This window comes from Acomys minous (assembly GCF_964271855.1).
Source record: "Acomys minous genome assembly, chromosome: 14".
Lineage (NCBI taxonomy): Eukaryota > Metazoa > Chordata > Mammalia > Rodentia > Muridae > Acomys > Acomys minous.
Window position 1 is genome coordinate 107,400,307 of NC_140496.1, and position 13,053 is coordinate 107,413,359.

The 13,053-nt window shown below is 46.5% G+C and overlaps 1 protein-coding gene and 1 long non-coding RNA gene across 6 annotated transcripts in view; one reads left to right on the top strand and one right to left on the bottom strand.

Annotated features, from left to right (window-relative positions):
* Positions 1 to 13,053, bottom strand: part of ST6GALNAC3 (ST6 N-acetylgalactosaminide alpha-2,6-sialyltransferase 3) — a 498,355-nt gene that overhangs the window by 419,315 nt on the left and 65,987 nt on the right. Inside the window, exon 1 of one of the 5 annotated variants that reach the window (XM_084756394.1) lies at positions 2,730 to 2,836. The exons of 3 other annotated variants lie outside the window; for them this stretch is intronic. In XM_084756394.1, the coding sequence (XP_084612520.1) occupies positions 2,730 to 2,732 (3 nt within the window). In that variant the 5' untranslated portion in view covers positions 2,733 to 2,836. Of the gene's footprint in view, positions 1 to 2,729; positions 2,837 to 13,053 lie in introns of those variants that run through there. One more of the 5 variants, XM_084756395.1, reaches the window with a different exon arrangement.
* Positions 3,948 to 12,667, top strand: LOC311582291. The gene is made up of 3 exons (XR_014774075.1): positions 3,948 to 4,005; positions 7,259 to 7,368; positions 12,487 to 12,667. It is a non-coding gene; the product is annotated as an uncharacterized lncRNA (long non-coding RNA).

Genomic DNA, 13,053 nt, shown 5'->3' on the forward strand with positions numbered 1-13,053 from the left:
GTCTCTGCACTCTGAGCTGGGGTAACAGGCTCACCCAGTGGCCCACAGCTTCTTAGCATGGCCTTTGTGCTTGCACAGCAAGCATCCATACCCACTGAGCCCCAGCCCAGAGCAAGCTTGAAAACCACAGCTGGCTGAATCCATAACGGCAGGACACACAGACACACAGGACTAACAATGTAGTCAGACCTTGCCTCTGCCTATCACCAAAAACAGTACAAAACTCCACATCAACCTCAAAAGTGGCCCCCAGGCATGAAGCCTGGGCATAGGTTTTCTTAAGTAATAATGTAGTGATATATTGATGAGCAAATGGGCTGGAGAAATAAGCTCAAAATACATTGTGCAAAATCTTTATTGCAGCAGCCTATAAAGAACGGAGCCAAACTCGTATAGAGGAAAGTCTACATCCTCATTATAGTCCCATAAGTTGTTACCATAACTGTGCCTTCGTTGTCTTCTGTTTTCTTTTCTCCTATCAGAAAAAACAAAAACAAAAACCACAGAACACCCTGACAACACAAAGCCACCCCATGCCTGGCGGCACCTGCACAGACTGCAAGGGTCCTACAATCTACCCCGAGACACCAACACCAGAAATCAGATGCCACTTCTCAGACGGCACCTCTGCACACAGCGAAATAAGTGGCAACTCAAGATGCGAATGACTGAAGTTGTTTTAGGTAATTCATAGGTTATAAAAACTAATGAGAAGTGAAAAAAATATGAGGGTATTACAACACTCCCATTAAAGTGAAAATCTATATTACAAGTTTACATTCTCCTGGTACCATCCCAGAATAGGGCTCAAGCAATATATCAAATGTTCTGGGGGGAAAAAAGCTCACTTCATTAATCTTCGGAAATAGTTGCCTACATATTCTTCTACACCATAATCAGCTCTAATTTTCATGACTGCCGAAGTTTATTTCTAATCAGCAATTCGTTTGAGTAACTAAACCACCACCAACGCTTACCACATACACACGCAGACATGTGTACACATTCATACACAAACACACACACACTTTGAGTGCAGCCAGGTAAACTGAGCTCAGATAATCATCTCTGTAAAGAAGAAAAGCCTTCATTATGACCAGCTGTATGAAGGGCACTGCACGGCTTTGCACACATGTGAGAAATGATCACACAAGATTCAGGCAAGTATTTCCATTGCACAGTAAAAACTAATCTAAAATCATGGGGGAATGGTCACTTGTGGGCTGGGGAGGCTGTGGCTGGGAAAGCGCTTGAGAGCAAAAGAGTCAGATTTTGATCCCCCGAACTTAAGTACAAAAATCTGCACGTTGGCACGCTCTTGTCACCTCAGCACTTGGAAGGGTGAGCTACAATCCGTGAGAGACTGTCTCAAAGAAATAAGCAAACAGCTCCTGAGGAACAGAGCATGATGTTGACGTCTCTCTAGCCTCTGCATGCATGTATACACCAGTCCATATGTACACATATATGCCTGTGTGGACACACATGCACACACACACTAGCTGTTGCTACTGTCTCATTTCTCCTCCGAGTGGTTGACTGGACAAATAACTGTTGATAACCAGATAACATGCTTATCTTTTGAAACAGTGTGAAGTAATCTCTAAGGACCGCTGGTCACCTGACTGGTAAGCATGGCCCAGACTTCACATCGGAGATGCACAGGAAAAAGACTGGTGGACACTAAATCTGAAGTTGGACTCTCATATTTTTCTCATCCTAGTCTGCTGATGACCTGGGATGACACTGGCCACATCAGAAGAGAAGGGCAGCGACCCTAGCAGGCATGATAAATAAGTCTTCTAATTTGAATTCCTGAGTGTATTCCCGAGTGTATTCCCAAGTGTCCGTGTCCATCACAGCGTTAGAATAACCATGCACGCCTGCCTCCAGCTGCACTCTGAGTCACATTCATTTCTTTTCTGTTAGGAACAACTTGTGCAGACTTGTTCTCAGCTCTAAATTCTAATCTTAATGCTCAATCTTGAAAGAGAAGACAGTTAAAACATTTGAACTAGATTTACAGTATTAATAGCTAGCAATTATTAGCATTTCAAGATGCAAACTACCTGTGTGTGTTCTTCACAGGATGGAGTGCTAGCCACATTTTTATGGTTAATGTGGAAACTCATTGCTAATGTAGATGTTCCCTTCCTAACACAAGAGCCATGGAAGCACATAAAATATTGCATATTGATTACATATAAGAATGTCTTAATTGTCCCTATGAGATTGAAAGACAAGAATGCGCTCCATTCTGTGGCCCTGTTATATTTCAATGAGTTAAGAAGGAGGAGACATTTTTCATTCTGGAAGCCCTTCCTGCATCAAGGATCAATCAGGAACCCTGACCCCACAAACGGGCAGCCCACACCCTTGTACCAGTGAAACAGAAACCACCAAGGCCTTCCTTCCCAGGCAGCTGCGGAACCAGCTCTTGAATGCCACCTCCACGGAGCCCTGGCCCAGGCCCGAGTCAGTCTGGGCTCCATAGCTGTGTGTCTGTACTGCAGACTGAGTGCGGGACCTGGGAGGGGAAACCCCATCGGGTCTACTCTGCAAGACAACTCCACGAAATAGAAGGTGCTCTCAGCTCTCTCGGCTGAGGGAACTTGACCGCCACGAAAGCGCTTGCTGAATGCCACAGAGTGGTTAAATGTTAAAGGAAAATCTAAAAGCCAGTCTTCCCCATTGCATGGCCACTGTACAAACACCTGCTGAGCACCTACCATGTACACGGCACAGCTCTGGACTCCACCATGAACAGGATAGCGGCCCTGTCTTCCCAGAGCTTGCCCTGAGGGGGCTGTTAGCACTTTACAAATGACAAACCAGTGAGACAAATGAAGACAAAGTCCAAAGAGGAAGCACACCACTGTGAAGAAAATAAAACAGAGTAAAGGACACAGGAAGGAAAAGATTCATAAAGGTCATACCAATTTTATTTAAGCTAGTCTGGACTCGATTCTCCAGTAATGCAAAATTGGTCATACTTGAAGAAAATTTCAGGACCCATGAATATGTGTAGTTCTAAAAAGAGAAAAACAGCAAGGGGCTGACCAAGACACAAGTACCAGAAAAGAAATCACAGCCAGAACAACAGGCTCAAGGACAAACAGGCCAGAGATGCAATGGCAGTGCTCAGGATGAGGGGCTGCACGGTGGGTAGCCACACAGATGAGGGGTTACACAGTGGGTGGCCACACAGTCTGTGGCTCTTTCAGACCCACAAAGTGTCCCTAGCAAAGGATCCAGTTATGGTGGGAAATGACAGGTATGGTCGCCTCACAAGCAAAGACTAAAGAAAAAGGACAATACCAAGGCTACAAAACAGGAAGCCAGGTCTGTTGTTTAGGAAGTCAACAACAGCGCCTGAAAACAGAGGCCTTCCCAGGTATTTCTTCAAAGACTATACTCTGTAATCCAGGCAGGTGGGGGGATTTTTACCTCAGCAAATGATGAGCTAAGAACACTTGCTAAGAGGTTTGCAGAAAATCTGAGGCATAACCAGAGAAGAACCTAGCTGCCTCCTTGACTCAGAGTGTCAAGGACACTAAGGTTGGACAGGACCATTTAGGGCTCCTGAGCAGAGCCAATGCCCGCTGAGATGCCAACTTTTTGCCTCTAAAGCACAGGCAACAGATGTGCCCTGAGAAATACCTCCCAGGCCTATGGAAGCCAACTGCACCACTCCAGAACCCCCAAAACAAGGCTTCCTTTGTAAAATGGCTTCCCTAGTGGGAGCCCAGACATTTCCACTTCTTTGCTCGGCTTATGCTCCCGTGCAGATATTTTAATTAATGTTTAATCTTCCTGCGTTTGTGCCTGGAGGCAAAGCCTACGAGGGGCAGAGTTCCCAATCACAGCCTTAGACAACCCTGAGGGTTTAACATTAATTAACCACAGTTCAAATGGCCACCCCACCCAATCGCCAGGTGCACAGGGCCGTGCAAGGCTTTCTGCCAGAATCCACCACTTTCTTTTCATCCTCCCACAGCTACAATGGTGAGTGTCCATTTCTTTCCCTCTTTCCTGGGGAGGGGCTGGATTCTGGCTCTGTCACACAAGAGGGATGAAGTCAGTGGAGACCGCTACGCTAGAGATGATCCCAGAAGGCCCCTGAGCAGACCCCTCAGAGTGCCTGTGTTAACCATCACTCCCTCAGCACACACTGAAAGAAAAGGCAAGAAGCCTTTGTGCTGCTCCCGGTATCTTAGGGAACCATCTGACAGCTTACTTATTAAATGCATTTTCATATTAATTCCCCCTGCACCACAGCTGACCTTCAAAAACATTTACCGAGTGTCAAGAACACGAAGCCCCGTGGTGGAGGGAAGGCAAGGAGGTGAGGGGAGAAGCCTCCTGCCATCGGCTTTTCCTGCTCGGCTGCAGATGAAATCGGTTAAAATGAAATACTACATTAGGTAGCTGGTCCTTTAACGGAGAACCTAAATTAGATAGCTAGATAAATTAGAACCCAATTAATGAAGGCCCAAATTACTTTTGCCTCAGTATATTTCCGAGAGGAATGGTTCACAGGGATGTAAAACAACATCGAAATATTGTTAGCACTTCCCCAAGCATGTCCTGTGTCCCATTTTTATCTCCACAGTCCTAACAGGAGCACCGGGGTTCAGAATAATGACTCTTAAGCATCCACAGTGTACAATTATACTTAATATCTATATTTACCAAGTCAAAGCTCAGACCCAAATGCTCTCTCAAAGATGAAAGATCTTTTAAAAATAAACTTTAGGTAGAATACACATAACGAAAAGGTCATTCATTACCTTAAGCATTTTTAAGTGCATTGCTCAGTGGTATTAAATACATTCCCATTACTGGATGACCATCACGCCATCTATTTAATCCCAGACTCTTTTCAACTTGTAAGGCTGAAACCACATTCCCATTAAATAGTTAGTTGTCAGTCCCATTCTGTACCTATTCACCAGAAATGTTCAACAAAAGGAAACATGCAGTTCACAGGTTTGACTGAGGGTTACGTCTTACAGAAGGTGAAATTTGAAATTCTCATTTTTTAAACTAAGTTCAGCCATGGTTAAACCTACGGTCCTAGTTTGCCTTTTATTGCTGTGATAAAGCACTAACCAAAAACAACGGGAAAGAAAAAGATTCATTAGTCTTAAAGGGAAGCCACGGCAGGAACCCAAAGGCAGGAACCCAAGCAGACAGCATAGAGGAGTGCTGCTTACTGATTTATTTTTTCTGACTTCCTCGGCCACCCTCCTTCGACAGTGAGGCCCACACCAGTCAGGAAGCAAGACAATGACCCACACATGTGCCCACAGACCAGCCAGATGGAGGCAATTCCTAGGTACATCTAGGTTTGTGTTAAAACTGACAAAAGCTAACCAGCCCATCTACTTACTTCATTTATCATACTTGAAAAAGACTGTTAACTGTGTTCCATAAAGCCATATAAAGCCCTCAGACATCTACCAGTCAGTGTGATGGGTAACCAATCAATACATTTGGCCTGCTAGGAATTGGGAGCTGCAGACAGAAGGTCATCCGGACTACCTCTGCAATCAGTGTACAGTATCAGAGAGGACTAGAGCTGCTTTCAGGGGGATCTGGAAGATGAATACCCACAAAACTACACACTAATGCCTTTGCCTCACTAGAAAGAGCAACCTTCCAGAATTACCCCAAGAGGAAATGCCTCAGAAACAAGCATACCATAAGCAGGATGAATCTTTGTCTGCACAACAGGCTAACAACAGGCTCAACAGTGAGACACTAGGGGTGGTGGGGGTTCTCGTCAGCAGGCGTCAAGAGGGCAGGAGCAGGTTCAGCCCAGAAGCAGGAAGCTCTGTGTCAGTCTTTCTTAGTTCTGAGTCATTAACTCTAGGGAGGCAGGAGCACAAGAAAAACCTTTCAAGCCACAAACCACATATCTTAGGGAGATAGCTAATTAGAATTCACCCTTAACTGTGGGAGAATTAACAGACATTAAATAATCATTATTTATAATTGGAGAGTCAAGTTACCCAAAAGGGGGTGGGCAAACTGAGATTGCTTTGCTTAGTGTTTAATTTAGGAAAAAACAAACCAAGAGTATGTGGTTCTCAAAAATGATCGATAACTTAAGTTCCTAAAGTCAGAAACTTTAAACGTGCCCTTTTCCCTAAAACAACGATGTTAAAACTGCTTCATTCTAGGAAAGGAGACACAGAAATTCTGATTATACATACTAACAGGTAGGACACAGCCTCTGGACCTAGTGACCAAGGGAGAGCAGGGACAGCATCTTCCTTCTCTCAGGGCAATGCACTCACCAAGGGGGCAGATTTTTTGTCTTGTTTTGTTTTGTTTTCTGTTTTTTGATTTGTTTATTATATTTTGTTTTTATTCCTAAAATTTTGGAATTCTCTCCTAAGGACATGAAAACATCAAATCACCTTAGCTTCATTCCTCTCCCAAAAGAGTCCCTCCTCGGCCAGGTTCAAAGCCAATGACCTGATCTCCAGGGAAGCTGATCACTGTGGGACCGAAGCAAATGGGTCAAATAAGACCTCACATTCTCTATATGAAAGGAAGATAGAAAGAAAGAAAGAAAGAAAAAGAGAAAGAGAGCCACAACATTTTAGGCCTCAAAAAGTCAAAGACATATTTAAAATACAATATTACCCAATATACCAAAGAGGTAGAAATAGTAAGATTATCCTGTGGGAGTGGAAGTAGTATCTTTCCCCCAAAGTCTTCCGGAAGCCGCAGAAGCCAGCTGCCATCTTTCCAGAAAGTCACACTTTTCAGAGGTCTTCAGAACTATTTCTGTAAGCATGGCGGTGACCCAGTGCCTTCCAGGAACCACAGAGGGGGTGGGGGGCAGGCCGTGCACAAAGATGAATGGATATCGCCACTTACACTTTGTAATATAGGTGTTTGGTTTCAGTTATTAGAATAACAAAGGGAAAAAAGAAACGTAATTGTCAAGCTTGGGTAGATTATTCAACAGAACAGACCTTCCATGCAGCAGAACACACTGACATCATTAAATGGTCCATCATAGAAAAATGCTTATTGATATGTGGAAAGTCTCCATGGTTTGTACTAAGGAGGAAGACTTAAGTACATGTATGTGCTTAGGTGCCATCTATCATGTTACAGATTTGTAAATGCTTTTAAAATTCACAAAAATATAAACAGTGCGTATTTCTGCGTGTGTGTGTGTGTGTGTGTGTGTGTGTGTGTGTGTGTGTGAGCTTGAATATATGCACATCTGTGTATACAGGTGAGCATGCGAGTACACATAGATTCCAGAGGACAACCTCAGCTGCAGTTCCTCAGAAGCCACCCACCTTGCTTTTTGAGGCAGGGTCCCTCCCCTACCGTGGAACACGGGTAAGATGGGCTGCATGCCAGCAGCCACCAGGGGTCTGTTTGTCCCTGCCTTCCTAGCACCGGGATTACAAACTGAGTCACCACCACACCAGGCTTTTGTTCAGTGTGGGTTCTGGGGACTGAGCTGAGGTCCTGCACCACTTTATTAACTGACCTCATCTCCCCGGCTGCCTCTCTAACTACAGACTTAACTAGAACATTCTGTAATTATAAAGGTTTTTGGTTTTTTTTACAGTTTAATGTAGAATTTTGAAAACATCAACAGCTCTGTTACAAATGCTCTAAATCTAGGTCAGGGATGGAAGGAGCTACTTGTGAGTATGGGACAGCGACTGTCTGGACTGCAGTCGCCTCTATACGCCATTATTACAACTCTCCCCCAAAGCACATGCACGCGCGCGTACACACACACACACACACACACACACACACACACACACACACACACATACATCTAACAAACGCTGGTCAAGAACAAACAAAAGAGCCGGATGTGCTACTGAGGTTTTCAATCCCAGCACCCAGTAAGTGAGGCAGGAGGATCACAGTGACTAGACAGCAGTCTGAGCTACATAGTCAGTTCCAAGCCAGCCTTGGCTACGGTAAGATGCTATCTCAAAACCAAAAATCAAACACAATAGTAAAGATGCTAGAGGAACAAAGGAAATACGGTCCTTGGGAGCGCACTCCTCCTGATGTTAGCCCCCCCCTTCATGATTTCCCAGAATGCTCAGCTGTTTGCTAGACTATAAGAAACACTCTACATCCTGTTGCTTCTGAACACTTGAAATCATGTAAATTATTCCTGGGGAATGTTTAAAAATTCATGTTATTTACTCCTGAGAGACCACAGCAACATCTTTCCAGACTGCACCAGACTGTTCTGTGAATTGGGGGGTTTTAATTTCTGAGATGCAACAACCCTGCCTTGTGCTCAGATCAATAAAAGGAAATGAGCTACTGTAGTCCGCTGGCCGTCCCCTTCCCCCACCATATTCACGGTCCTGAGTGGATCAAAACTCCATTTGTAAATTAAACTAGCTTGGCTGGTGTGGGAACACAGCGAGCCTGTGTGCACTGCAAACCACGTTCTCTGAACCTCAGCTCCGCCCGGGCTGGAGAAGAGAGTAAGGCAGCAGGGCGGCGGCAGTGGCGGCGGCGGCGGCAGCAGCAGGCAGGGCCCTGAGCAACCACAACCTCAGCTCTATAGACATCTTTTCAAACTGTTTCTTTTTAAAATGCTTGCGTTTTCTTTTTTTTTTTTTTCTAGCCTATTACTTTTATCTGTATCTCAAAAACAAAGCATGGAAGACTGATGTCCACATTTTCTGTGTGTGCATGTCTATGCGCTCATGTATGTGCAGACACATGTGAGCCCTGGACATCTGCCTGTCTCTGCCTCCTGGCAGTGCGTTACATGTGTGCTCCGCCATGCCTGGCTTTTGTACATGGGTCCTATGTTGCCCTCTGCTGACTGAGATATCTCTCCAACTCAAATCCATACGCTTTCAAATATGTTCTAAGACACATTCACTTAGTTTTTCACATTGTTTTTTGAAAAGTTCATACATGAATGCTAATTTACTTCATGTCTATCCTATGTCCACTCCTGTTCCAACTCTTCCCACTCCTCCACTCCCGCCCTTTCAAGTTCATGACCTCTTTATTTTTGTTACACATACACACATACACACATATACACGTATGTGTGTGAGTGTGCATGTAAGTACAACCTGTTGTGTCCATTTAGCATTGCTCATGTGTGTATCTATGTGTTGCATGTGTGTATCTGTGGGTGTGCATGTGTGTATCTGTGTGTTTCTGTGTATCTGTATATGTATCTATGCATCTCTCTCTGTGTGTGTGCGTGTGTGCATGTGCAGGTGCATGTGTGTGTGTGTGTGTGTGTGTGTGTGTGTGTGTGTGTGTGTGTGTGTGTGTTTGGACATGCCTACTTGTGATTGGATAACCTATAACAATTACCTATAGCTCTTCATATAGAACCTGCATGGGGCCTTATGAGAACTCCCCAACACATGCTGACATGTCCCCAGATGCTATAGTTGTAGAGGCCTTGTATAAGGAACCATATTGTTGAGGGTTAGTGGGCGCAGGCTTCTGTAACCAAGCAGTGTACGCACATGGTTCAGGTGCCTTGACTTGAGTTCTGCAACCCTGACTTCCTTCAGTGATAGACTATGATCTGGAAATGTAAGCCAAGCAAACCCTTTCCTCTTCAAGTTGCTTTTAGTCCAAGTGTTTTATACAGCGAGAGAGAAGACACTAGGACAGTGACAGGGCCATTTCCCAGCCTTGAGTTAGGCTTATTGCCTCTTCCTTGTGATGGAGAAATAGCCAGAGAGCCTAGAATGCTCACACAGCAAGTAAACAGCAAATCCATCTGATATCTGCAAATCTGGGCAACTACACAGACAAGCACATTTCAGAAAACTGGAGAGTGCGTTCTCTGAAGAGCTGTCTCCTGCACTTTGGAAGCAGACAGTCTTTAGCCAATTGACACTGGCAGCTGTCAATTTCCAATGTCTCCGTCAGGCTGTCTCCCGTCTTCACTGACTTGTTTTGCAATTTGTTTGTGTTTGTTTGTTTGGCCAAAGCCTGGCCCTGTGTAACTGTGACACTGGTGGGCATGCTAGGATTGAATGAACACGGAGAAAAGACAAACTAATCAAATGCACAAAGCTGACATTCAGAATCGTATGTCCAAGTTAGGGGCTGCCCCATAGGGACTCTGCAGCTCCTGGCTGGGGCGAGCCACAGTTCCAAGAGCCAAATTACAGATCAGCTCCTCAGAGAGAATTGTCCCTCCAGCATGTACTTGAGAGTGTCAGCAAAGCCATCTGCAGTGTCAGTTCAGACTTCAATGCTCCAGTGAAAGATGGCTGTCCGAGCTCTTGAGCAGATAGGAGGGCTCAAGGACATGCCATCACTAAATGGGGGGCCCATGGATGTCTTATGCTGTGCCGATGAAGGACCAGAGGGCAGAGACGCAGGCACAGGGTGACAGCAGGCCAGGAAACCTACCTGCTGGCTCCACCTGGGTGTCCTAGCCCTGCGACCTCAGGAGCCTTGGAGAGTCTTGGGATGATAAAGGATCCTTCAGGTCTGTGAGTTCCAGACACTTTACTGCCTTGGGGTACTTTTGCCTAGAAAAATCACTCCCGCCCATCCCCAGGGCACTAGCACTGTGGAGAAGACTAGAGAAGAAATCCTTCTTGCCTGAGGGGTGGGGCAGAGAGACCCTGAAGGGCAACTGTTCTCGACCACAATGGCCTGTTTGCAGAGTTACTGATTACCACCCACAAGTAAGAAGTCACACAAAGGCTCCAGGTAAAAATTAATGGGCGCACCCTAGACAAAAGTGGCTTGGGTAGGCATGCAGCTCGGCTTCTAGGGTGCTTGCCTTTCCTGTATTGGGTATTGGCTTCCTCGCCAGCACCACATAAGTCGGGTACAGGAGTGCACACCTGTAAGCCCAGACCTCTGAAGGTCTACACAGGAGGACTAGAAGTTCAAGGTTACCCCTGGCTACATAAGAATCCAAAGCCAGACAGAGCTACATGGGATCTATCCCAAAAAGGAAAGACGAGGGGCGGGGGAGGCTTGCCTGTGGACGAAAAAGAAAACCCTTAAAATACACTCAAAAACGGTGTTTCCAAACGCTGGATTCAGATACAGAATAGAAGATATTTGAACCACATTGCCTTGTATAGCTCCTGTGTGATGCGCAGCATGGAGCCAGTGCACAGAGGAGCCCTGGGCCATTGGCTGTGGATGTGAGGGACCACTCACTGTCACTAGGTAAAGGGGGCAGGAGCTCACATGGGACCTAAATGACCTCTGTCACTGAGCATACCATTACAGGAGACTGTGTGTCTGAGTGTATGTGCGTCCCTGTGTGTCTGTCTGCCCATGTGTGTGCTTCTGTGGTGTGTGTGCATGTGCGCGTGAGTGCGTGAGCCTGTGTGTATGTCTATGCTTGCCTGCGTACACACTAGAGACTTTCTCCTTGGAGCTTTGAAGCAGAGTGTCACTGCTCCTCCCTGTGAAGCCTCCAGCTTGGCAAACAGTAACAAGCAGTTTACACACAGGCCGCTCTGTGGAGCACAGGCAGGGGGAGTGTTCCTCCTCCATCAGCCAGCTCTGCAGTGGGATTCCAAAGCCCCTGGAAGGTTCTCACTTCAGTGAGTAAAGCAGAGACACCCCCCCCCCCCCGTCAATGACCTAGGACAAGCCATTCCCCTGTGATATACAGAGGCTGATGTCCTGACTCACCCAGACTCCAGCAGAAACTCTCCTCACAGGCTCCTTGGCCCTAGACGCCCCTACCATGCTGCCTCAAGATTCCTTCTGAAACCTAACCCTAACCCTAACCTTGTGCAAAGTCCTGAGTGTCCTCCCGGGTCTGCTAGGGCACCTCTGGGGTTTAGCCACCACCATTTCCTGGCACTCTTCAACAGTGAGACTGTCAATCATCCCCTGAACACAGGTCACCTCCATCCAGCTGAATGTCCACTCATAGTACTCTCCACCCAAAACACCCCCTCTCCCCACGGCTCCTAAAATGCCAGCCACAGACCCAAAACATCCCCTCTATCCACGGTTCCCACAATGCCTACCCCAAACCTAAAATATTCCCTTCTACCCACGGCTTGCACAATGCCTGCTCCATAACTTTTGGCAGCTGTTCCAGAAGTATCGTGACCTCCAAGTCCTCTCAAAGGCACTGGTCTTAATAGTGCGCTTGGAAGCCCCACCTGTTCTGCCTTGGGCAGGTTCCCCAATGCTTCAGTTTGTCTGTCTGTAAAACATGACATGACACTGCATCCCTCAGGAAGCTGAAGTGAGGCCTGAGCCAGCTAACCTGTGCTTGGCTCTCAGCACAGGGCTAGATGTATAGTAACCGTTCTCTAACCGTGAGGCTCCCCGAGGGCACGAGCTCTTCTGTGCTCGGGTTGTGCCTAGTTGTTTCCATGACTGCTTTTGCCATCTGATGGTGCAGTCCTGAAAGCAGCCCAGCAGTGAGTCCTGGCAATCTGGTCACCTCGGTGCGGGTGGATTGTCTGATATTCAGAAAGGAGTAAATAGACTGTACAATAGATGCTGAAAGCTACAGACGAGTAAAGTCAAGACAGACTGAGTCCAGGTATTGCCCACGGCTCAGAGGCAGTCCAACCTCTGTCTCCATCGGTAAGGAGCTCCCACCATCATCCCAGACTGCAACACTCTCTCTCTCTCTCTCTCTCTCTCTCTCTCTCTCTCTCTCTCTCTCTCTCTCTCTCTCTCTGTCTTTTGGGAAGTGCCTGCGTTTTCCTCCTCCTGTGTTCTGCTCTCAGAAGTGGGAATGTGAGCTTCCTTGCTTCACCATCATCACTCAGACACACCCAACTACAGTAGAGAAGCCCGCACGGCGGCAAGAAGCCCGCATGGCGGCCAGAAGCCCACACAGCAAAAAGTTCCAGGATCAGCTCTCTCATCTTCCAGCCCACCAGCTTCACCCCTGGAAATCAACACCCCTGAACGTCAACATCCTTTCCTCTACACAATGTGGTGACGATTTCCTACTAGTTGCTCAGAATATTAAACAGTAGAGGAGTGTGTGTGACACAGCCCTCAGCGAGCACTGAGACCTACCATCACATGCTGGTGGAAATCGGTCACCAGGTA